General features: G+C 38.6%; 1 protein-coding gene across 5 annotated transcripts; it reads left to right on the top strand.

Annotated features, from left to right (window-relative positions):
• The first annotated feature begins 260 nt into the window (after positions 1–260).
• C7H21orf91 (chromosome 7 C21orf91 homolog) lies at positions 261–20,493 on the top strand. Of its 5 annotated transcripts, none has more exons than XM_041124951.1 (5): positions 261–395; positions 835–964; positions 14,440–14,973; positions 18,319–18,381; positions 19,453–20,493. In XM_041124951.1, exons 2-5 carry the CDS (start codon positions 841–843, stop codon positions 19,611–19,613), a joined length of 882 nt encoding a protein of 293 aa, XP_040980885.1. In that variant the 5' UTR covers positions 261–395; positions 835–840; the 3' UTR covers positions 19,614–20,493. The 5 variants fall into 5 exon arrangements, with proteins under 5 accessions (XP_040980885.1, XP_040980884.1, XP_029876432.1 ...); XM_041124950.1 differs by having other exon boundaries at positions 261–400; XM_030020572.2 differs by having other exon boundaries at positions 261–403.
• Positions 20,494–25,956: the final 5,463 nt, after the last annotated feature.

Genomic DNA, 25,956 nt, shown 5'->3' with positions numbered 1-25,956 from the left:
GGCTGCCGCGGCCCCGGGCGGAGTTCCCCTCATGCCCCCGCCCCGCCCCCGTTCCCCCGCGCGGGGGAGGCACCGCAGCCGCGCTCTGGGAGAGCCCAATACTGCCGGGGAGCAGGGGAGCTCCCTGTGGCTGTGGCCGCGCGGAGGGGCGGGGAGGCGGCAGCCGCTCGCTCCTTCCGCCTCACCGCCCTTCATGGCCCTGCTCTGAGGCGACGTCTGCCGCTGAGGTGCGGCGGAGCGCGGCTCTAGGGCCCACCCCCCCACACCCCTCCGCAGGAGCCGTGGTCTCGGCCGGAAGCGGCGGGCGGTGCCTGGCGCCGAGCTCCGGCGGCAGAGGCGCTGGCGGCCGAACAATAGTGGAGCGCGGCGCTGGGACAGGGCGGCGGCGGGGAACGGCGTGGCGGTGAGCGGGGCCGGGGCGGTTCGAGCGGTGGCGGAGCGTCCGTGCCGCCGGTGCGCGGAGGCTGGCGGTGGGTGGGTGGGTGGGTGATGAGGAGCCTGAGCATGGAGCTTGGCGGGGAGCGGGGCGGGACGGGGCAGCCTCCGGACGAAAGGAGGAGTGCGCGGGCGGGAAGGCGGTGGGAGGACTCGGTCGCTGTGCGACCTCACCGCTGCCCGCGCCGCCCCCCCCCCTCCCCTCCGCGCTCTGAGGAAGAAACTTTCCCGGGACGCTCCCTCCCTCGTTCCGCTCTCGGCCCGGCGTGTCGGAGCGGGCCGGGGCCCGGGGAGGCGGTGTGTGGTGCCGCCGGCCGCCTCCCCAGACGCGGGGCGGCCGGTGCTTCGCCGGGGTGGCGGTTGAAATAACGGTCCCGTCCCTTGTCGCCACCCCCCAAGGGCACTATGAACGAAGAGCAGTTTGTGAGCATCGACTTGGACGATGACAACGTCTGCAGCGTCTGCAAGCTGGGGACCGAGAAGGAAACGCTCTCGTTCTGCCACGTTTGTTTTGAGCTGAACATCGAAGGTAACGTTTTAAAGCGAGTCATCTTCGTCAAATTTTGGTCACAGACTGCTTAGCTTAGAGCCGAGTGTGAATTGAGCTTACCTGAAAGCTTTCGTAAAGGCTTAGGTTTGAAAACATGTATGCTTAGAAAGTTTTCTTGCTGGCCAAACTAGTTTGTTACGTTCCCAAGTAGCTCATTTCCAGCGAAGGTGTGTGCCCTAGCTGCTCTAGCGCCTGCTCCCCTAGTTGTAAAGATGTACCCACCTTTCAAGAGCTTCTGAAATGTCCTGGTGTTAATTTCACCTTCTGGTATTAGACCTCTGGTGTTAACTCAAATCGGCAGGAGTTTGTCTCCTGCCTTTATTCAGGATTTTTGTTCAATAGTTAGAGGGGTCTATGTATAAAACTTACTTAAATTGCAAATTTTAAAGCACAATAGGGGTTTTTTGGAAGCAGATCAATGTTTCACTTTCACTAGAAGTAATCAGAGGGTTATTTATTTTTGCATTCATAAGGTGACAATACATGTAATATGATAAAACCAAGTTCATTGTCAAAGCTTCTTAAAGTTTGCAAATTATAAAGTGGGAATTTTGTCCATCTTTTAAAAGACTAATCTTGTAAGCATAGTCTCTGGCCTTCAAAATGGTATTTTCAGAATTTCACACCTTTTTTTCCTAAAGAATTTACCTATCTTGTTGCTGCTTTTCATGCATGAATCAAGTATTGGGCATGAATGAGCAGTAAATGAGTTATTTCCCTTTTTTAAGTCAAATAAGTATTTTTTGAAAGTGTAAATATTGTTGCTTGATTCCAGTTATATAAAGTAGTATTTACCAATTGTACTTACATGTGACTACCTAGAGTAATCTGTATTGGTATGGAGCAATTGAATATGAAGATCTTAACGCTGTTACGTGAATAGTCCCATTTCTTGATGACAGACAATAAGACTTGCTGTGTCTTTGACATATATGGGAGTACACTAAAGGTCTTAAGATGAAGTCTTTCTGAGGGGAAAGTGCTATGAGGTATGAGCACTGTACCCAGTGATCTGGTTGCTTATTCTGAACCCTAAAAGCATAAAACTGACTGGAATGTAGGGGGCTGGAAGGGTATGTATTCCATACACTGTTTCTGTTGTGCATCTGACTTTTAAGGCATGTATAGGTAATAAAATTTTGTTCTTACCTTACAGAAATCTGAAAAATGCATTAGCAAATTGGAATCACTTTTAAATACTTAGTTCTGGTTTGATTTTTAAAAAAAAATGATGCCTTTAAAGGCTTTGTTGCTACTAGAGGCAATATATTTTAATCTGAATGATGCTTTCATAGTTCAGTAATAATTTGCATGCTTTATGCTTTTGTTTACAAGAGACATGCTTGTGTATTTGCACTTTTTTGGTAAAACACAGACCAACTATCTAACCCAAGACAGCCTGTCAATCTGCTTGAGTTTTCTTATTGCTTTAAAATGATAGGCTTATGGTTCTCAATATGAAGCAAAGATGTTTCTTCTCTAGGCTTTAAAATGAGAAAAAACCCATATTGCCATAATGAGAATTAAGTACTTCGATTACATTCAGAATCTAGTTTTGTTTTGGAAGTATTGAAACAAATAAAACAGGATACATTAAAAAATTGCTGGATTGCTCCATTATTTAACATAAGCTGTGGATTTGTCAAAGTTACTTGTTATGGGTATTACTTTACAAAATGATCATATGTTTTAGCTGGAATATCCCCCCTCCCCCCCGAATTCTAAGTAGACTTTAATAGTAAAGACTTAGTCTGTGCAGCAGACTACTTTGCATAATCTTCTAAATTTTTGATTAATTTTAAAAGAAGACTACTTGAATAGAATACTGATGAAAGCTCATCTGAAATTACATTCACTGTTATATTCTTAATCTTTTATTTTGCACAGTAAAGAAAAGTATTAATATCTTTGATCATTATAGCATCAAAGTATCTTAACTTCTGATATTCTGTCTTCTGTGTACCACTTTGAAAAGATATACTGTTACTGCTCTTATAGGGAGAGGATGTTTAAGGGCGGCGGAGATTGTGTAAGTGACTTTTTATAAAGAATCTTTATAAGACTTTTTAGCTGAACCACTGCGTGAGCCAGCCCCTTACCATATCCATGGTCACATTCTTCCTACCTACTTTTGACATATCTACTGCATTCCTGTATTTCCTGTGATAAAGACTATGATTTATATACATCTAAAGTAATCTTTTGGCAACCCTGGGTAAGGAATGAAATGGATGATTCACTAATTCAGAATTTTATACTGGATGTTTTCATACTAACCTCCTGCTTATAGAATCATAGAATCATTTAGGTTGGAAAAGACCTTCAAGATCATCGAGTCCAACCATCAACCATGCCCACTAAACCATGTCCTGAAGTACCCCGTCCACTCGCTTTTTGAATACCTCCAGGGATGGTGACTCAACCACTTCCCTGGGCAGCCTATTCCAATGTCTGACAACCCTCTCAGTAAAAAAAATTTTCCTAATATCTAACCTAAATCTTATATTATTATTAAAATATATATTATATATATTATATTGTGTATATATATTATTATTAAAATATTATTAAAATTATATTTTAATGCAGTTCAGATACATTATAACATAGCTACTTGTTGAACAGGGTCAACTGTAAGTTGTATAACTCTGTAGATGTGCTATCCTACACTTACAAATAAGTGTCTTTCTCACTAATAGTTTGCCTTTTTATTTAACATGATATTTAAAAATCCAAGCAATTAAAACACGTACATATATTTTTAAGTAATTCAGGAAGTGAAATAGGCTATTCTAAAAAGATAGTAATGCAACAGCTAGGTCAATGCTTTAAGGCTTGCTCATTTTTAGTGTTGATGTGCCTGCATAGCTTCTCCCTAAGTGAAGCAGGAAATTGCTGCTGTTGAAGAACAGACAGGCTATTAGTCACAGCTCAGCATCTTGCAGCATGTTTAAGTACTCCTACTGTTTGCAGCACCCTGTTAACTTCCATGTATGAAATGCTGGAAGCAGGTTTCCCAGTTTCCTTTTTTAAAAGGGTGTTATATTCTAGTGCTTTAACAAAACTCTTGAGAACAGTTCTGTTTCCCTTTGTGCCAGCATCTGATTGCTTAAAGCTGTCTAAGGTAAATCCTCACACTTGAAACTGATCTAGCCCAAGGCTTAGCCACCTGAACTGCCTCTGAAACACCTTCTCAAAGGTATATAAACAAAACACTATAGAAATATAATTTACTTAGCTGCACTTAATTACATTATAGTTTAGTATTGGTGAATCGTTGTGTCTTCTGACATCTGTGAGTTCAACAGCAGTACATGTTTGCTTGCGTGTAGACAGTAACGTAGATCGTCTTGGTTAAGTAAGATGAGTAATTTGAAATGAACAAATCGTAGACCATCCCCAACAGTAATGACTCGACAGATTTCTTCCTGGATCAGTGTTGTGATGTGTCTCAGCCTTTACCTTCCAGATGTTGAGGTGTATTTTTGTAACCTTTATTATGTTTGGACAATAGCTCAATAATGATACATAATTGATAAAAACAAAAAAAAATTCAAATTATTCTTATAGTCCTTTATAGAGAAGACCACTATACAGAAAGCTTAATCTGTGGTCTGCCTTAAATAATTCTGAATGAGGAAGTTAGTTACTGTGTCATAAAACCTTTATGTTTTTTATCAGAAATCATGACTCCATCATAATTTTTTTAATACTAGATTTTAGACTTTTAATAAAATAAAATGATAGCTTAGCCTAAAATGTGATTGTGCTTCTTACTAAGTTTAGTTAATTCACAGAAACTGCTGGTTTGAGCGCAGCTTGGAGTTTAGCTGTGGTGTCTGTCACAGAATTTATTCAGAAGTGATATATATGGATTATAGGGTCTGTTTCTCTGAAGTTGACTTAAGGAGTGTTGGCAGAGTAAGGAGGAAAGGGAATGTGGGCATACAGAAACAGAAAGTCAAGATGCAGGTTTAAACTTCCTCCTGTTATGTGTTATCAACTTTTCTTGAGGAACAGGGAAAGAGTAACTTTCTTAGCATAGTTCAGTAGTGCTAATCTTCAGCCTAAATGCGGTGGGGAAGCGTGTCTTGAAAGGGCAGTATTTTTGTCCCTGTTGCACTTGCTCTTGCAGCTCACTCAGTTTGAGGATTCATGCGCAGGGAAGCTCAGTGGACTGAGCTACACATACATACTTTATTGCAAAACTGGCTTTTGTGTCTGAAGAATCATTATCAGGTGATTTAGCACATCAGAATGCTAACCTGAGTCTTTAAAATATGCAAAATACTTAAAATGGTAATTTATTATTTCATATGTGAGAAATGAAGCTGATTCTGTACAGTGGTTTTAAAGTTCTAGATGGGGTTTAGAGTATCCTGGTGGTGTGGGTCTGCTGGAGTTTGATGTTGGCTTTTGTTTGCCTTGTGCAGACAAAGTGAACATCAGAGATTGTGTACTGTTTTGTTTTTCTGAGAAGGTGTCACAGTAATCTCTGAATTGAAATAGGAAACATTTTAAATTCATGTGTAACTGAATTGCATAAGCCAGGAAATCATGTGTTTTCTGTCAGTTTGAGACAAATTTCTTCTTTTTAATTTCATTATAATATGGGAAAATGATTAACTGAACTCTGGTAGCAAATATGTAATACTAACAACAGTTCTGCAGGTTTAACTGGTGGTTGGGCAGAAAATACATGAACACATAAAAATATACGTGTGTCTACATATAAAAGCTGTCTGTATGTGTATGTATCAACAAAACAAAACCCTCTGCCTGAATATGGTGTCCCTACAAGCTGCTTTGAAATGCCAGTTGTAGGATTTCCACATAAGAATGTGGTGCTGTACAGAGATACCTGACTATGCTATAATTCTCCTGTTAGGAGGATGTAACTATATAGCCCGTGTTTCACAGAGCATGCAGAGGCGACTAGAGTGCTAAGCAGTTGTGCTGCCTGTGGTGCTGTTTAGAGTTCAAATATCTTCACATGGGAATGCATTGTGCAATGCAGATGTGTTCTTCGTCAATGAACGCTTTGTGATCCTCTGGACAATGCCTGTGGAAATCCCAGCTTCAGGAACTTAATACCTGAATATATTTGTTCAAACATCAGACTTGTCTCTGAAGGTTTCAAAGTTGAAATTCTGTAATAATTACGGTTTAGTTTTACATTGCTTGTCGTAGATAATGTATCTGTCTGAACCTGGTTTCATGCGGGTATGTCTTAATGCAGAATTATTTAAAAATCTGTGAGTTTCTTGAAATTAAAGGGTTTGTAACAGACAAAACCATAATAGAAGGGGAAAACCTGATTGAGCTGATTTTTATTTACTCTTTTGCTTATCTGGTGCTGCTAACTATGATAACATCTTGGAGAATGCTAGCTGACAAGCAAACTGGCTTGCTTCCATTTCTGTTGAACAACAGCTGAATAGCAAATGACAGTCTGTATCCCAGGTCTTGTAATATAAAAGAAGAGATAGTGTAAATACTGGGCATCTATTGTCCTGATTTATGTTTATTAATTACATTTCCATGATCCTTTAAAGTGCTGATAGGCTCATAGCATTTGAGGCAATTTCAATGTCAGGTTGGTGCATCCTAGTCTCCAGGCTGAGACAAAGATGATATAAAAAAATCTGTCTTATTGCATAGCTTTTTTCCTGTTAAGGTCTATAAAATCTTGTGTAATATCATCATTCTGTGTTCTTTATGTTCACCTTAACAACTAAACCACTTTTTTTTTTTTTATTTAAAAGCTATAAACACTCAAATTTCACTTTTTTCTTCTTAGACCCTACAGAAGAATATCTCACTGAAATAAAATGGGTTGTAAGGTATAGCTGAAAGGATTGGAAACTGCTGGTTTAATTTCATTCTGTTCCAAAATAATTACACATCCTTCTTTTTTTCAATGTTAATGAAATAATAATCAATAAAATGTATTATTCTGGCAACAAAAGCTAAAAAATTTCATCACTGCCCTTTAGGCTAGACAGATGAGAACTTGTTTCAAGGTAACATTTGCAGTCCAGGGGTATGACTCATAACTGCAAACTTGAATGGACTTGCGGAACTTGCTGCAGTTTCCAGTAAACCTCTTAACTACGAATTCAAGTCCAAACATAGTTGGTGGTGCTATTCTTAATCTTCTAAGTGCCATATAAGTACCGCTGAGTAATAGTAGAGCTGTGTGGCTAGTTCTAAAAGTACATTCTTGCATTTTCTATGTGTAAATTTGTGAGGTTTGTACATGCAAACAAGCAAATTGAGCAGTTAATGTTACTTACCTGGCATCATTCAGAATACAGAAATACTGTCTCATGGCTTCCATTCTCTTCAAGGTCAGTTTAATTGATTTTTTTTCTTCCAAAGTGTGAGACATCTTTAACATAGTAGCTCCTGCAGTAAAGTTTTCATCAGAATGTATTGGCTTGTCTAATATGGTAGTAAAGTCTCTTCTTAGTGAAGTAGTTCATAGGGAACGTGAATTTTGAAAATGTGTTTAAAGGGTCAGTTGGATCTCTTCTGTTTTATATAGTATGTCTTTGCTGTGTACTAAAATACAAATGAGCTAATAGAAATGCAGTGGAAGATGATTTGTGTGCACACTTGATGTATGGAATGCACTGGCTTTATCATATGAAAGTGAGGAGAGAACTTTAATTTATGAACAAGATGATATCTGGTCTTTACCAGGTGTCTGGTTTTGGCAGTTAATGAATGGCACTGGCATTTTCCTTCTAGCCAATCTCATAAGTCATAAGATTTAACTCTCAAATGAAACTGCATGCATATACTTAAAAATAGTAGTTGGCTTTAAGTCTTGTCAGGCAGATGTGTTTGTCTCTAAAGATCCCGTTTTTCAGTGTTGGCAGAATTGTACAACTGAAGCGTATCAGTTTTCCCCAGCTCTTGTCATTTGAACGTGTGGATGACTTGCTGTCTTAGGTTATCATGGGCTGGTTTTATTTAATGTATTTTGAACAGGTCTTGGGACCTGCTTTTCTATTATAAGAACCCCCCTCTTTCAGCACTCTTAATAAGCAGACTAAGATGCAGCAGTGGCTTAAAATAGACATGAACATTTAATGTCTTGTGAAGCATTTCCCTGTCTGCTGCAGGTCTTAGTGCTGTACACTAGGTAAACCAAACTTGAGCTCATCTGATCTTTGTGTTCCTAGTGGACACTAGCAGATGTTCAGGAGCTGTTTTGTGAGCTGGCTAGACATGCCTGTTCACAGAGCGATACTGTGTGCGTGCGAGGTGGACAGCAGAGGGGAGCAGCAGCTGGGACGTTTCAGAATGTGTAGTGAAAGCCAGGGCTCCTAAAGTAGGCAGCCACAGACAGGTGTCCTTCACAAGGGTTCATGCTTGCTTACAGGATTAAAGGAGAAAGCATAGGTGCCTATCACAAATCTTTCTAAAGGTAACTATTTAAGATGAGGTGAGTTGTGCCCGAGAAGCATTTCTTCACTGGCTACGAAGGCAGCCTGCACAACTAGCTAAAACTACAGGTGTACTTTTTCTAAAGTGTTCTGACTTAAACAGTTAATTTCACCCATGTTGCCAGTACTATACAAATTTGTGTTACAAAGTGCATTCACTCTCCTTTGACTGTCCTTAATAACCACATGTACTTTACACATTCATGGAAGCTATATATATGGTGGATGCCAGTGTTATACTGAGAAGGCAGCTTTTCTTTTTCTTTCTCTATGGTCAGGTATAAATCTTACCCATAAGTATTTATAAATTCTTTAAAGGGACTTTAGTATGACTTTAACTAATGTAGTATAAACTTATAATTGACTATTCATGTGTCTAGAAGTATTCTTGTTAATTTTAGTTCACTTCATCTTAAATTCTGGGGTTTTTTTCCTCTTCAGCTGTTCAAGCTAAGGTTATTCACCATTGCAAAAACAATTAGTTTCCAGCATTGCATTACAAATTGCTAAGAAGGGAATGCACGCTTTCTTTAACATTATTTCCAGCTGATGGAGCTGAAAGACCAAATAAGAAGGTTTTTAAAAAAAAAAAAAAACAAAAAAAAAAAAACAACAACAAAAAACAAACCACTGTGGAAGATAAACAAGCAGGCTAATGATCACTGATTTTCTTTTTTTTAATGAAAACATTTGTTTGTGAAGGGATGTGAAGTAGTCTGGGAATTCAAGAGCATTCCTTTTGAATTGAACTTCTTTATTATTATTATAATCTCCAAATAAGACAGCTATTCTAGCCAGCTTTATATATAAATGTGAGCAAACATTTCAATGTAGTTCTGTATCTTTATCATGAAGAAGAGTATACATAGTTCTCCGTGAACCAGTTGCAAGGGCACAAGTAAAGTCTTTATGGACTTCTTCCCTTAAAAAAAAAAAAAAAAAAAACCAACAAAAAAAAACCAAAACCCAACAGATTTTAATATGATGGAAACTGATTTCCTTTCACGTACAAGTGCTTTAAAATGGGGTGGAATTTATTGAGATGTGATTACACACCTGGTTATATGGTAAATAGTCTCCCTGCTCTCTGCTACTTTGCACTTACGAATAACTAGAAGTTACAAAAATGTATACTACTTTATAAATTGCGTAATTGCTAGTCATTTATTTACAAAATTATTTTGCAGGACTGGATTAAGACTCAGTATGTTGAGAACTATACCAGTATAAAGGAAGAGTTTCTGCCTTGCATAGCTTTAGAATTGAAATGCTCCACTTCCCCCTTGTCCCCAAAATACTAGGCTCTTAAGTAAGCAGCCCTGTTCTCACAAGTGTTCAACATAGAAAGAGACTGCTGGGTAATTTGATACCATTCCTATTTCATCTAGGACACATGGGTTACCAGAATCAGAAGCAAATAATGGATGGTAAACACTTACTGAGATTCTTTTATGATTTGTCTTGAGGTTTGGCATTATCCTGTGAATCTTGTTCACTTGAGGAATCATCTCTGGCATGAGCTTGTTTCCTAATAGCATCTGCTGTCTTAAGTTAGATATGGTCTTCTAGATGTTATTGAATTTAGGTGGATTTTTTTTTTTCCTGCAGATAAAGTGTTCCTTCTCTTGATGGTTGTGGGCTTTTTGCTGCTTCTTGCAGTTCTTTTTCCTTCTCTGAAAAAATAAGTATGAAGGGTAGGACATACTTGGACATAGTCTGCAATCCTCTTCTTGGAAAGTAAGGTAAAGGACAAATGTACACATACCTAAAAATGTGGGGGGAAGAAAAATGTTGATGGTTGTATGATTGCTGACTTGAAGAACCAGCCTAAAAATAAAAAGGTTGAGATGGGTATTAGCAAACAGGGATGTTGAGACAAAACTGAAACCCTGTGAAAATCCCCATAACTCACAACAGCTGTTCATCAAAATTATGATATTACTTCTTATAATGTACAGAAGTCCTACCTTGCTTTATTCATCTCTTTGTGTATAGTGTTGAATAAAGTAATGTGTCTTCGAAGACTGAATCATCTTTATATATCATTTGTTTGATCCATGCCAGTTTACCAGCTGGTAGATTTTTCTGCAGTTGTGATGAAGGAAAAAATATGAAGTAAGCTGAATGGAGTATTAAGTCTTACCAAAAAGAAATAGGCATCTTTTCTGCCTTGTAAAGGTGATGGTATTGCCCGCAACAGAAGGATTTGTGTCAAAGAAATGTACTCTTACTTGCTGTAATACTTGTATGTCATTACTAGTTTGTGCTGGCACAGCAGCTGCTGTGAATGCTGAGCTCTTGGGATGCGATTCCAGAAGGTTAGTGGCTGATGTTATGTTTTCTGTATAGGAAAGAACTGTCACCTCAGTACAAAAGAAAGATTGAGGGTTGGTTTGGGTTTTGGAGGATTTTTTTGCATGTGTTTGTTACAGTAGGAATCCAAACAAGTTATGTTATGCTGAAGCAAATCCATTAGCAATTCTGTACAAAACCATTTTGGTTTTGTACATTTTCTGTTCCTTACTGTATTGAAGAGTATTTAGATTTACCCTTTTTGGTTTTTTTCAGTGGAGTAAGAGATGGGGAAGGACGTAAATTTGGGGGGGGGGGGGGCAGCGGAATGGGGAGCGTAGTCCTGTATACTGGAACTGTTTTGTAATACTTGCTATATGTTCAGAAATAGTGACATTATGGCTAATATGTGGCATATAAATAGCAAAACTTAGACTTTTACAGAAGAAAAAATATTACTTCAATAGTTGCTAATTTCAAGCATACCCGATATCACTGAGTTCTGATAAAACAGCATTCTTTGAGCAGCGTGCCTCTGGAGTGGGGAAGTTAACAATCTTCAGAACTTTTTAAAAGATAAATTTGTCAGAAGGAAAGATTTGAGTAATCTTGAGCTTATGGCTTAGACATAAGTCAGATGGGGCTTCATAAAGTCATGCTGCACTTGGGGTTTTTTTGTGTAACTAAAATTGTTGTTTATTTTGTGTGGTCTCACTTGTCCTATTGGACAAGTAACATTTATTCTTATTGAAATAATGAAGCAGAAAGCCTCAAAGGAATTTTTTTTTTTTTTAAGTGATACTGTAGTATTCTGTCATTTGTTGTACAGGTGTTTCTTTTGTGATTGCCCCAAAAGTGATAGTGTATATATGTGAGGAAGTGTAGTCTGACCGGGTTCTTCACATGTGCCAGGCAGAGGACTTAACTGCAAGAGATCATGCCTCTAGAACAAGCTCTGGGAATAATTCATTACACTTGCAAGATTCATTTTTTTCTGTTTTTAATAGAAATACTGCAGTAGTTCTTTCCCTAGTTTTGGGGAAGGAGGAGATGCAGGGGGGAATAAAGAAGTAAAAACTTGGTAGGTATATTTGATTTTTGAGTTGGGAAAAGGGTGGTATCCTGAGGGCAAAACAGACCGTAGTACGTATTAGCAGCCATGAACTAGAAACAATCTGTGCAAAACTACATTTGTCCCAGACTTACTAACTGTACTTTCTGCAGTTCTCTTCCCTCTTCTTCACCAAATCTTCAATTATTTGGTTTAGACAGGATTACTCTGTCCTGTGATCAGAAGACATTGGCTTCATTCATTCGTCTTATGGTCAAATTGTTAGGTGGGTTCCTGAGTGTTTATCATATAGAAAAATAGTGTAAAACTTATTTTTCAGCCAATCTGAGGACTTTTTCTGTAAGTAAAAGAAAGCACTGTAAGCATCAGCAGCGTAGCATGTTGAAGAATCACTTGGGTAAAGCAAATGACATTGAACAAATAATTCTGGTTTTGTAGGGTTTGCAGTGTTGTGAATATATGCCTTATACCTTCAATTGACAATGTTTGCTCTTCCCTGTGGCTTAAAGATTTAAGGGTTTCCATCATGCTCCTAGAGTTAAACAGACTTGCTATATTTAAATTGTGCCAATAAGTCATGAAACAAATTACTTCTTTCCTTGTTTTCACTAGAAATGATTATTTGGATTTTTTTAAAGTCCCTGTAAAGATAGAGAGGGAAAATAGCCTTGCAGGTAGGCAATAGATCATGTAGAGCTTAAGGATAGTCAGTGAATGTCTGTTTGCTGAAAGAGGTTGAAAGATACTTTGAGGTGTAGAGTGAGAATCTTGACTCTGTACCCATGAAGACAACATCTGTCTTAGTACTTTGCTGAAGAACTTCTTGAAAGGTGCCTCTGTTTGGGATGTGGTTTTTGTTTGTTCTAATACTTAGTTCATGGGCAGAAGGAGTGTCTGTTTTCATGACCTTACCTTTTTCCCCAGCTGCTAAGAACAAAATAAATTCCACTACTGTCCTCATTCATTTTCCACTCTTTGTCATTTTGCCCCATAAATTTTGTGTATACGCTTACAAACTCAACCAGAACAGTAATGCTCTTGAGTTTCAACGCTGCCCAAAGAGTGGAAAATCAAAAGTTCATAATGGCTACTCTCAGTGTTTGAACTCCCTAACTTCAAACACCAGTTACCAGCAAATGAGATAATCAAAATGAAGTGTTTGGATTTGTTTTCACTAGTTTCATGTTAAGAATTTTACTTTTGTAGCTTAGTTTTGAGAGTAGTTTGGGAGTTTACAGAATTTAATCATTTAACAGCTTATCATTTGTTAATCATTTGGGGTGGAGGGCTTAAAGTTTACCACAAGGATTTAAGAGGGTAAGTCAGATATAACTGAGGATTGTTGTAACATGCAGCTTTCTGCTAATTGCGCATTAAAGTCTCTATTATAAAATTTTACATGTTGCATTTCTTGGTTTTTCTTTTATTTTAATCACTTTTATATACTTCCTTCTGGGCTAAAAGGTAAAATGGCTGCAGCTTGGTTCATGTCGCCTAGTTTCAAAGATCAAATTACATTATCATATGTTGATTTAAATATTCTGTCTTTAGTAAGCATTGAGCACTTTCAAACAGTGGTTCACAGGTATATTGTTGTTTGTGATGAGGAACTTGTTTGATGAAATTGTTTTTCATTATATTGGGAACCTCCCAAGTAGTATACTGGGTGTTAAGATAAATGACGAACTGTCCAATATTGTGGGCTTGGATACTGAATCTATTGCACAGATGACTCTGAAGAAAAATAAATATCCACTGAAGTGGCAGAAAGTTATTTTGTACTGCAGTACTATTAACTTTCTGAAATAGTAATTTCTCATACCATCTGTGTTCACTCACCAACTGTAGATCTTCACAGATTGTGTTCCTTTTTAACATGTCAATCACTATCAATTACTTTGAGTAACTTACCTGCTGTAGCTATTTGAATAGTCTTTGAAGGAGGACAAGCAAAGAGGAGAATAAACATCCATCTTACATGAAATTAATTTCAGGACAGTTTAGTGTTGGCAAGTGTTGACAGTATTAGTATTAGTATTAGTTATTAGTTATTAGTATTATTAGTATTAGGTATTAACTTACCTAGCTAGGCTGAAGGCTTGTACCAATGCAAAATAATAAACTAAGACTGAAATCTGAATTATGTTTGACCACTTGTATGACACAAGCCCACACACTGCAGTATTTGTTGAGCAGATGGCTCATAACATTATCCCTGGAAGATGGGAGCATGTATGACTGCTCTCAAAATGCTCTTCAGTATTGTTCTATAGAACTTTCTGATACATAGCTGGGATTGTTTTACAGCTTACACACTTGTGCATAGGTGTGATGCAGTATGTACAGGGTTAGCAGTTTGGTTCATCTGCATTATCATCCAAGAGGCACATGCAGGTAATCTATAATTCCTGCACTAGAGATTACTATGTGCAAAAAACTTTATATGCTAAGGACTCAAGACTGAGTGGAACTTCAAAAATTGTGGAGTATCACATATCCTTGTTTACTACAGTGATTAGACTGTTAATAGGAAAGGATCAGTTAAGTTTTTGTTTTCTTGGTTGCTTGTGAGTAAAGATTTTGAAAAATCAGTTGAGTATACATTAAGTGAACTTTTTTCTATTCTGTCTTTACAGGAGTACCAAAGTCAGATCTTCTACATACAAGATCTTTAAGAGGGCACAGAGACTGCTTTGAAAAATGTCACTTAATAGCAAATCAGGACTGTCCACGATCAAAACTCTCTAAAAGTCCATATGCAGAAGTAAAAAATATCTTGAGCAAAAAAATTAACTGGATCATACAGTATGCACAAAACAAGGATTTAGACACTGATCCTGAAAGCTCAAAAACATCCCAACACCAGCATTTTAACTTCAGACATCAGACTGATAGAAAATTACTCCCACAGTTTGACTCCCCAGTACCTAGATACTCTGCAAAATGGATAGATGGGAATTCTGGAGACATCTCAGGCTGCTCGCAGACTCTTTTGGAACAAAGAGAATCCACTGATTTCAGACTTGGTGTGTTACAAGAAACAGGTGCTACCTTCTGCTGCAGCAGTGTTTTGTGGTCTAATCACAACCAAGTCCAGAAAGCTGAAAAAGCTGAAGGTGATTCACTTCCCAGCGTTCATAGAAGGCATCCTCAATACAGCAGGGAAGAATGTAAGTATATGTCTATTTACATGCAACCTAGCAAGCAAGGGCATTCTTTGAAATATCTCTTGGCCACATAATGTCCCCACAGGGCATTAATTCACATCCTGAAATCCAGCTTTTAACAGTTTGGAGTTACTGTAAAATCTGTGAAGAAAAACACTACATGGCTAAGCAAATAGTGTGGAGGGTTTGGTTGTTGGGGGGGGGGGGGCTGGTTGGTTGTGTTTTTTAATTTTCCTGTTAGTTATACCTTGGTGTGATACAGGACATGCCTAACTTACACAAAAAAGTTACTGTTACAGTTGATTGCAGTCACTTCAATATGTCAGTCCTGGCAGTTGCACAGTCATGCCTGTGGAGATTACTAAGCTCCTGAAAATAACTGTCTTACTGAACTTGTGCGGTGCCTTGAGTTACATTTTACAGAGACCTGCCCTAAGCAATAGGGGAAATTAGAGGTAAGGTAGTAGAGCAAACTTGTGAAATAACATGAAGTTAAACGTTCTTAATAGTAGCAGGCTTTCCTTGTGCATTTTACTAATTATTTTTTTTCTATTTATTGAGCTTAGAAAATGGGAAGGCCCTTATGCCACCATGTCCTCTTAAAGGCTGTAGCAGTAGACCTGAGCAATCTTTTGATGAGAGTGGTGATACTGAAAGCAGTGGAAAATAAGTTTTCCAGTTATTTAAGAAGTTCACCAGAAGAAGTCTTTAGAAAAATCTAGGATATTGGAATCTGGAATCAGCCTATATGAAATGTGTTTGGACTAAGTTCCTAGAGATCTCTGCAGTTACCATCCTGCTTTTAGAACAGTGCCTGGTCCTCAATGGAATACATCCACTCTTACTTTTGTAGATGAGGGAAGCAGTTGGGGAGGGTTTCTGAATTTCAGAAGACCTGAGAAAGAAGACAAAGGCTGGTGAATATTCAGTGGAAAACTAGGTGATGAAAAACAAGGTAATAATGGAATTCAGAATGTCAGAAGACAGAGTGAGAAAGAGGTATTGTAAAAAGTTGGAATCAGTTTCTTTAGGCTCCCGTTTTTTTAACAAACTAACAAACCTGTCCTTGCACAGTTTGGCCATTTCTCATTCCTTATAAAAAGATATTATTTAACTGCTGTATGATGCTTTATATTGCATTTGTAGTGAATTAGTAGTCTTAAAGCCATAAATCAAAACAGATATGCTGTGCTGTTTGACCACTTGTCCTCTGGAGTCATAAATTGGGATTACATAAACCAGGACAGCACTTAACAGAGGAATTGTGAAGGCTTGACCTGGTTTATGGGGTTATCTAACTGAAGTTAGTGACTTGGAATTTATCTCTCTGATCTCTGATTTTGGGACAAGGGAACATAAAGCTGTTTTAAGCACCGTAACAGATTTTTTTCTTCTGTTATGACTGCATAATGCACTTTTGAGGCAATTTTGCGTTGTATTACAAGTATTTGTTTAATCTTTTTGCAGTATTTAGCTTTAAAAGGCATTCATTTGGAGACTCTATGATTATATAAAGTTTGTATTTTGGAGAAAAATATAGTCAGATCTTCTCTGCCAGAATTAGGTACCTTCTTATTGCAGTAACTCCACTGTAATGACATAGCAGTCTACTAAAAAAAAAAAAAAAAAAAAATCTATTGTTAATGTAATTGTGAATAGCTTGGCCAATATTTCTTTGTAATTTACCTCAGCTACAGCTAGAAGAATGTTTTATCATTTAAATTCGGTGTTCTGTTCCTTCTCCCTTTTCCTTCTGTATCAGAATTATGTGACATGAAACAGTCCTATCCTGATGCACACACACGAAATGTGTGAACCTGCCTGTCCGCTACAGTTGATGAAATATTGATGACAATAATGAAGAAATGGGAAGTAACTTCCTACTACTGGGTATAAAAGGGGGAAAAAAAATCTTGACATTTTTATGAAGCTGTCAATTACTGTATTAAATCCAGTCAGGGTTTTCATGGAGCTTAAAGGGTGGTAAGATGCAAGAAAGGAATCTTCGGTTGTATTGATAGCTGAAGGTAGGAAGGAGCACCACTGTACCTGGCTGTTAGAGGAGAAAGGTGAATCTGTGTCACTCTTAAATGGCCTTATGTCTTGAGTAACAAGTAGGCTATCTTTAGCTGCTGCCAACTTCTTTGGTCTGGCACTACTGACAGAAAGTTAATATCCCACAGCTGCAAGATGTGAGAAAGATTGAAAGAGAAGGCTTAGGATAATCAAATACTTATGCTTCAAAACTTACGCTTTAAATTTACAACATAGAAACCTCTTGCACTGAGAAATCTCTGAACAAAAGCTGCATGTTAGCAGCACAGGTTTTCTTCAAGTATGCAGTGAGAGCTTTGCTAAGCTGCAGCATCATTTAAATAAAATATTTTAAAATTACAAGGTCTTAAAGCTTGTTTCAGTGCCTTGTATCTTCCTGTGGTGATCAGGATTGTCAGTTTTCACCGTGCTGCCAAGAGCATCTCAGCAGCAGGTATGGCAGGATTGAGGAATTTCTAGGAAGCAGGCCAGTGCTTCCCCACTTGTTGATGTTGATCGACAGCAGCGTAGAGTACTTTCGCAGTTCTGTCCTCTGAGGTTTAATTTTTTTTTTTTATGAGGATGATAAATGTGCACATAACGTGAGAGACAGAAGGGCTTTTGAATGATGCAGAGGATCTTCTAGTTCTCACTAGGAGCAATGCAGAGGATCTTTTAGTTCTCATTAAGAACATAGCACGAGAAAGTGAGAAGTAAACCTATTTTTATATGCTGGTCTTTATATCAGACTAGATTTTTCTTCATCATTTGCCACTGAGGTACTCAGTGGAAACTATGTACATTATTCTTATATGCATAAAGCACAAAACTTGATAGCCAAAACAGGTAGCTGTGTGCTGAAAATTCTGTCCGGAAGCTGTTCCCTGTAGGCTTGCAAATGCAGCAGGACTTACCTCAGAATTGTCCACTTGCCCACAATTAAAGAGATGTACTTGCATTGGTTACACTGTGGAAACCATGTTTTGCAATCAGAGGAAGGTAAAGTATTCAAAGGTGTCAAGCAACTTACAAGCAATTCTGATTCTGGACACTACTGTTTTGGGGACTTGAGTTTCTAGCTTTTTGACATTGAAGAAGGGGCTTTCCTGTGGGGTAAATTTTTGTCTATGACAACATAAAAGGGAGAATTTTCAACCTTTCCATAAATGATCGATGAATAATATTGCCACTGACTTACTGCCACACATTTGCTGATTATTAGGATACAAATGATGACAAATTGAGAAAATAGGAGTCTGTTTAGGGATGCTTATGTGACTTTAGTAGTAGTAATAACACATTTTATTGTTACAGTGACTATGATGACTTCTGGAGAGTTAAAGCAAGTTAATGAAAAACTGCTCAAGCAAATCCAGGGTGAGAATTTTTCAATACTCTGTTTTGGGTTTGTGTTGCTTTGTAATAAAGTAAGTCTTGTTTGAAAAAAGAAAATGTAATGGCTTTTCTGTCAGTTAAGTTTTGAAGTGAACCTATCATGTTTCCATATAAAACAAGAAACTTCAAGTTGCTTTTATTATGTAACCTCCCTCGGTGTTGCAAACTGGCACTTGGAAGAATACAATATTTTATTTTAAGGGTTCTTTTGACTGGAATCATAGAATTGTTTACATTGGAAAAGACCTCTAAGATCATTAACTCCAACCATAAACCTAACACTGCCAAGTCCACCACTAAACCATGTCCCCAAGCACCACATCTACACACCTTTTAAATACCTCCGGGGATGGTGACTCAACCACTTCCCTGGGCAGCCCTCTTCCAATGCTTGATAGCTGTTTCAGTGAATAAATTTTTCCTAATATCCAATCTAAACCTCCCCTGGTGCAACCTGAGGCCATTTCCTCATGTCCTATCATTTGTTATCTGGGAGAAGAGGCTGACACCCACCTCGCTACAACCTCCTTTCAGGTGGTTGTAGAGAGCAATAAGGTGTCCCCTCAGCCTCCTTTTCCCCAGGCTAAACAGCCCCAGTTCCCTCAGCCGCTCCTCATAGGGCTTGTGCTCCAGGCCCTTCACCAGCTTCATTGTTCTTCTTTGGACACACTCTAGCACCTCAATGTCTGTCTTTTAGAGAGGGAGCAAAACTGAACACAGTATTCAAAGTGCGGCCTCACCAGTGCAGCGTACAGGGGGATGATCACTTCCCTAGTCCTGCTGGCCACACTATTTCTGTTACAATTGAAATCAACTTCATTTTGAGTTACAAAGTGATCCACCTTGGCTCAGGTCACCTAAAACTATAAACTGGTGACCTGTTCAGTTCACAATGCATACTCCAAGCTGCTCTGGAACCAGAAAAAGTGTGGTGTTCTTGTGCATAAGTCCACTTAAATGTCTGTGTCTCTTTCATAATAATGTTTGGCACTGCTTCTTAACTCTTATGAAAGTACAGGGACCAAGTGCATTAACCTAATAATGTTCTTGCAGATGTGTTTGAAGAGCTGACGCAGCAAGTTCAAGAAAAGGACTCTTTGGCCTCAGAGCTCAACGTCCGTCATATTGCAATTGAGCAGCTCCTGAAGAATTACTCCAAACTGCCATGTCTACAGATGGGACGAGCAGGGATGAAATCAAATGTCCCCATATAAAGGGGATGGAACTTCTATCCCCATATAGAGCTAACTTTCCCTAACAAACAGCTTTGTTAACCATTAAGTACAGCTGCACAGATATTTAGAAGCTTTTGAGGAAACTTGGGCAGCTTTCTCTTTGCATTCATAATCCATGAGAAGTCTTATTCCTCTTCGGTTTTAACAAAAAAGGCAAATGTTTTAGGTATTAAAATCTACTGTAATAAGGTTTATTCATAGTTAGGGATTTTTTTTTTTTTTGCCCATAACTACGCATGAGCCTTGAAATGAATTCTGTGCTTTGTTGATAATAAAATTGTTTCTAACAAAGAATGACCTGAAGCCTGTAAACCTGCCTCCTTCATACAGAGGAAAAATAAAAATTTGAGTTTTGATCAGGTCTGATCATATTACATTCTAGAGAGCTTTAAGGGGAGAACAGTATTAATGAAACTCATGGGGTTTTATTTATTATGAGCAATATTTTATTATTGAAATTTTATACTAAATAAATATCACTATTTTAGGTACTTTTCCAGATCTCTTTATAAAATGTCTGAATTACTCTGTGTAATGTTTATGCCTTGTGTACGATTGTTTAACCTTTTTCAGGTCTGTATCTTTCATGATACAATTTAAAAAAAAAGAACCCAACTTGTTTCCCAAAGAGATTAATTTTGCGTGTTAAAAAAATGTGGTGGTGCATCACTTATTTTTATCAGCTTTATAACTGAAGAATTTGGTTCGTGAGAGATGTTTAAAAAAAAAGCACAGCACTTCCTTTAAATTTAAAAAAAAATAATCCATACTTTGGTTTTAATGCATAGAAGTTGTTTTATATGTGAAATTTTCAATGCTGAAAAATTACTTTGAAGAAACTAAATAAATTTGTAATACTGTATTACCTTGTTATGATTTTTTTATAAAGTTGGATCAGACTATGATAAAGCATTTTGATTTTGAAATGCAAATAGTGATATGTTATAAAACAGAACAGCCTTTGCTTTTTTAAAACTTTTATCAGTCTACCATACCAAGAAAACTCAATTAATCTTTGCCAAAGTTTGTCAAGCTCCATTTGCGTAACTGAAAGTTGCTGAGTTGCACTGAGAAAGTCAGCGGTGGGAGGAGAAATTCTCCCCCCCCGCCCAAAGTTAGCCTTGTGCTTTCTGATTTTATCACTTCAAGTGAAAACAGGGAGTAATTTATATAGCTGAGCTGAAGGAATGACTAGCATGAAGAACAGTTAGATTTGATTTTAAAGTCAAACTGAGAAGTAAGCTGAAGTTCAGACTAGGTTTATTGATTGCCCTCCCTATAGTGATATCTGGACTACATAGGACAGGTTGATTAATTTTACTGTTTTTCCATAATGCATTTCTGGAAGGGCCCTGAAAGGAGTTTGGAACAGCTTGAGAGTACATATGAGTGGGGACTTGAACTTTGCTGTTTGCTTTTGTGGGAATTAAAAGCATAGCATCTACACTTTTAAGTCATTCCTACTACGTTTCAAAGTATTTTATTTTTGTTGTATTAGATTAGGTTTTTGATCCAGGCATGGTTGGGGGGGGGGGGGGGGGGTTCTTTTGTTTTTAAGAAGGATTATAATTAGGAAGGATGACTTCTGGGACACGTAAGCTGTGGAGAAAAAAATTTTTTTATGCTTTGCCCTCAATCGTATTGTGAGTCAGGGGGAAAGGAAAGCATATACCTAGCATGTGGGCCTAAAAGAAAATCTAACTATATAGCTTTTCTTTCTTAAGCCTAAGATGCAGAAGCGGTCAGCAGGTACCCCAGCTGTCTGTCAGCTCTGAACTGGAGTTGCTGCTGCACATCTCTGTAGCCCAGAGGAGTTTAAGAAGATAGACATGGCTGTGTTCTTCGTTTAAAATAATGTGCTATAAGAAAATGCTCATACCATCACATGCATGGGATTTCTTTCCTCATTGCTTTCCTGACTTTCACTGGGAAATCTGTCTGGTGTAAATCTTGCATTAAATTTGAGTTGTTTCTGTATATGAAATGTTGATTCTTAGGGTATTCAGATATGAGATGCATGTGTTTTGAGTAAGTAGTGAAAAAGCTTTAACAAGACAGAGGGGAAAAGACTTGCATTTGCAAAAGTGGTATTTGAGGCTATGAACACCTATCAAATAAAATCCAGTTTGAGAGTCTTAACAGCTTAAAGCTTACCAGTTTTCATTTACATTATAAACTATTGCTTATTTAAAATGGTAACAAGAACTGGCCAGAAACGGGCATACTTAAACAGAAGGATCTTAATGAAATCCTCTCTGAAAACATAGGTAGAATTGCTACAGATTTTTTTTTTTTTTCCCCAATTGCTAGTGGTAAAGGGCAGAAACAGAATTCTTTTTTTTTAACAAAGGAACATACTACCAATAAAAACATTCACCTAAACTGAATCCTGAAACCTTTTGTTACTTTTTTTTTATTGTAGTGCCTGGAGACCCCAACAGTGAGAACACAGCTGCATCTAAGGCAGATTAAACAGTAGTTAAATTAACAAGGAGGAGTCTTGCTTGAGGAAAATGAGATCTGGACGAGTATAAAAGAGCATACCACAAAGTTAAATCCATTTAAGAGCTTAATCTATTACTTTCATGCAGATTCTTCCTTTTTTAGGAGCAACTTGGTAACTGCATTATAAAAATGTTGCTCTCCCTTTTTCCAAACTTGGGATCTCACATTGGGCAGGGGTATTCTCTTAGCACCCCCAAATGATAATGCATGAGCTGGTTTCCAAGCCGACAAGCCATTTCCAGAAAGTGAGTAGGGGGCTTGGGGCTTGTTACTGCTTTTCGGTTAATCAAACTGTAGGAACAGAATTGATTTTTTTGGTTGGCTGGTTGGTTTTCTTTATTAGAAATATTTCTGCTACATGACACTTTCTAGATAATGCAGCTGTTTATGTCAAAATTGGAAATGCTAATTACATGTGGCAAATATGTAATAGATTGCATAGGCTGTTAAATTTGTTTTGCAGTTATAAGATACAGATTGACTTATATGTATTTAAATACTGAAATTCTGAGGAAAATGTAATAAAGCAATCTGTTAATTTCTTTTTCAGATTAGCAGATTGCTTGCTTTATTATTTTTTCCTCAGGATTTTTAGTTTTAAGAATGAATAAAATGTTTCTGTTTTTTACTGGATATAAAGTTAGTGATGTATAACCGAAACAACGCTAAGGAAACTGTCTGTAGCAATAGCATTGAAGCTGTTAAAGTCGATTGGGTCACATGTTAAGAAAACTCTCACACGATAGCTGTGGTTCTAAAACTCAAAATCATGATGCTTCTGGCTAAAGAAAGAAAGGGTTTAAATGCATAAAGACTGCAAGTAAATCTATTTGTTTGTTATAATCCTTTTTTTTTATTGTGTTGTGTGAAGCAGCCCTCTATTCACTTTTATTTTGCAATGATTAAGTATGTTAGCATCTCTTGGCTTCAAGTTTTTAAAAAATGATTTCATAAGAATCTTATGTTAAGACAGTGTGTTGGAATGAAGGGAAGTAGGAATGCCAGTGGCCATAGCTCTCAAGGTAGATTAAATTCTGCAGTAGGGTGGAAAAAACAAAGATGCTACTAAATTACTGTTGTTGTTTGGTAGCATAATAATAACACAAGTCAATGGTGGATCCCACAGTGGAATGAAAGCCAGAACTTTACTGGGTTTATCACCTCCATTTAACTTATATCCCATACAGTGCCTATTGCCATAAAGTCCTGAAACCTGCAGGAAATGTCTTGCAATCATTTATCTACCATCTGTTTGAATGTTTATTTAGAGGACTGTTTTCCTCAGTTACTGAGAACAAATTAATTTGCCAGTTGAAGGTGTAGTTATGTAGTCAATTCTTTTCTATAGGCCCTTCCTAAGGTAGCCACGTCGGACACCTCCTGGTCCTTGCCTGCACTAGTGTCCTCTGCTCATTGTAGTCTCCGCTCCTGAGTTGCTATGAAAAGCCTGAGAAATGCCATTGTTCTTCTGTTAGCATAAGCAACAACAAAAAAAAAATCATAGTTTACTTCTCAGTACTTGTAATACCTGTGAATTTCCTCTCTGCCCCTCTTGACTTGCACTCTTGGTAACCTGCCGGTACCTTCTCCGCTCACCCCCTCACCATTCGGCTGCCGGCCTTCCCCGGGACCTGGGCACAGCTGCCTAACCCCCGCTCGGATTTTGGAAACGGTGCTGCCATGTGAGACAGCACCGTGAGAAAGAGGAGAGGTAAAATGACAGGCTGAAGTAAGATTGTTGACAGCAGTTTATTGGTAGCTCAAGGATTCAAGAGTAAAGCGTGAACAACATGAAAAGGTGGGAAATTGGGAAGAAAAGAAGGGTGTTGAGCCTGCAGCTGGCAGTCAGGTCATCGGTGTTGACGGCGTCGGTGGATTTGGTGCATGAGTGCAGTTCAGCAGCCCCCAAGATTGGCAGCTCTGCTCTCACGCCCGGGTCCCCCATCCAGCCCTCCTGAACCGACGCCCACCTGCTCAGCAGCAGCTCTTCAAGCATCTTACCTGGGTGTCAGCACAATGGTGCTTAGCAGAGTAACTCTGTAAGCCTTGCTGATCGTGTGTGTGTGAGAGAGAGAGAAACAGCAAACAGTTGCTTTGTACTTGTATGTATCTGACTTGCAGAGCCTCTGTGCGTGGCTACAGATGGCCAAATATAATGACTCGAGCAATAAAAGATGTCTGTGTATGGCAAGTACAGTCTCTAGGTAGATGCAGGTATATTGTTTTATGCTGGCTGAACCTGAGATAAGCATGCAGCAAATGTCCTTGATGCTACATACGGGTATCAATGCTACAGGTCAAGTATTTCAGGGGGAAAAAAACCTGACTGCTATGTATAGGTCATAAATTTGCAGTGAAAGTGATCACTTACAGAGTTAAGGAAGTTTTGTTTGTGCATAAATGGAGACAAAAACATTCTAACTGTGAAATTTAAAGTTGTCATTAAACATACACCGGATGTGTTACTGGTACACCTAAAAGAAAATCAAAAAATTCTTCGTATTTCATTTGCAATAGCATACCTATGTGCCCCTATGCTAGCAGAAAGAATGAATAGGAACACTGGTTTTGCATTTCTCATCTTTTGAAGTTATGTGGGTAAGCTTCAACCCTTTTTATATTAAAAAGGGGGACAAAATAGGCAATACTCCTATAGTCTTTGTCTAATGGAAGAGCATGAGGGGAGATCAGGTCAGGCAACATGCCATCCGTTAATGAAATGCAGCTGATCATGAGGTGAAAAAGGGCCTAGCTACATACTAAAGAAAATGTTCAAAATGTTATTTTGGGGAAGATACTACTTAGCACTGATGAGAAATGTGCATGATTCTTAATAATCACCTAATACCTAAGAAGGGAAGGCTTATGCAGCTCTCTGTCCTGTTCTCTCACTCTACCCCAGTAACTCAGGAATCTGCTAATTTTACCCAAACTTGATAGAAATGTGATAGAAAGCTAAAAAAATCTCAAAATCATTAGAAGATGATGTGGCTCATGGAGATTTTATGAAGCCCTCTACAGGTGTTCCACTTACGAGGAAAGAAACAGTTCTGCAGGACGGGATCACACCAAAGCATCAGTGGAGGGAGAGCGGGGGGGGGGGGGTCTGGGAATGCCCCAACCACAGGGAAAGCTTTGCCGGGTGCTTAGGAATAAGGAGGAGTCACAGGGCTGTGGGCAGAAGGGCTGAGCTCCTCCACTGCTGCAACTGGGTTGACTTCTTGAGATGCTCCAATGCTGGCAACGCGATCCCGTGGTGTCCCTGCAAGCCGAGATCAACACACTGGGTTTCCAATTGATTTCTTGCTGTGGGTTGAGGTGGCAGCGGAGCAGGCCCTGCTGGGTTACTGGAACAATCCCGTGATGTCACCTTTTCAGAATGCATCAGATCTACGCATCATCATGCCGTCAGAGGAAGGCATTAAATGAACTAGTAGTGTTTCACTTGAGAGCGGCAGCAGTGTCACTGTTAAAGTTGTTCGGGGGCACTTGACCAACTGTGTGGAATGGCAGAGAAACACCAGCTTACCAGGATGTACGTTTAGCTGCAGGCTTTTCTTTTTAAAATCACTGATGTCGCACACAAGAAACGAGGTTCACGAGAAGCGTGGTTAATAAATCTGATGCAAAACCACCAGGAGTCTTTGGAACACTTCTTTTGCATGATCATAACTTCCAGCAGGAATCTGACATGGCCCAACAGTGCCTTTTCCAATTCTTTAATATGTAGTCTGTCTATTAGGCTAGCATTGAAAACACATTCTCATTGTAGCATTTAGTTTTACTCACAACAACAAAATAATGCAAATTCAGTTCA

Source organism: Aquila chrysaetos, chromosome 7 (genome assembly GCF_900496995.4).
Source record: "Aquila chrysaetos chrysaetos chromosome 7, bAquChr1.4, whole genome shotgun sequence".
Taxonomy (NCBI): Eukaryota; Metazoa; Chordata; class Aves; order Accipitriformes; family Accipitridae; genus Aquila; species Aquila chrysaetos.
The sequence above is the reverse complement of the archived record's forward strand: the minus strand, read 5'-3'. Positions and strand labels throughout refer to the sequence as shown.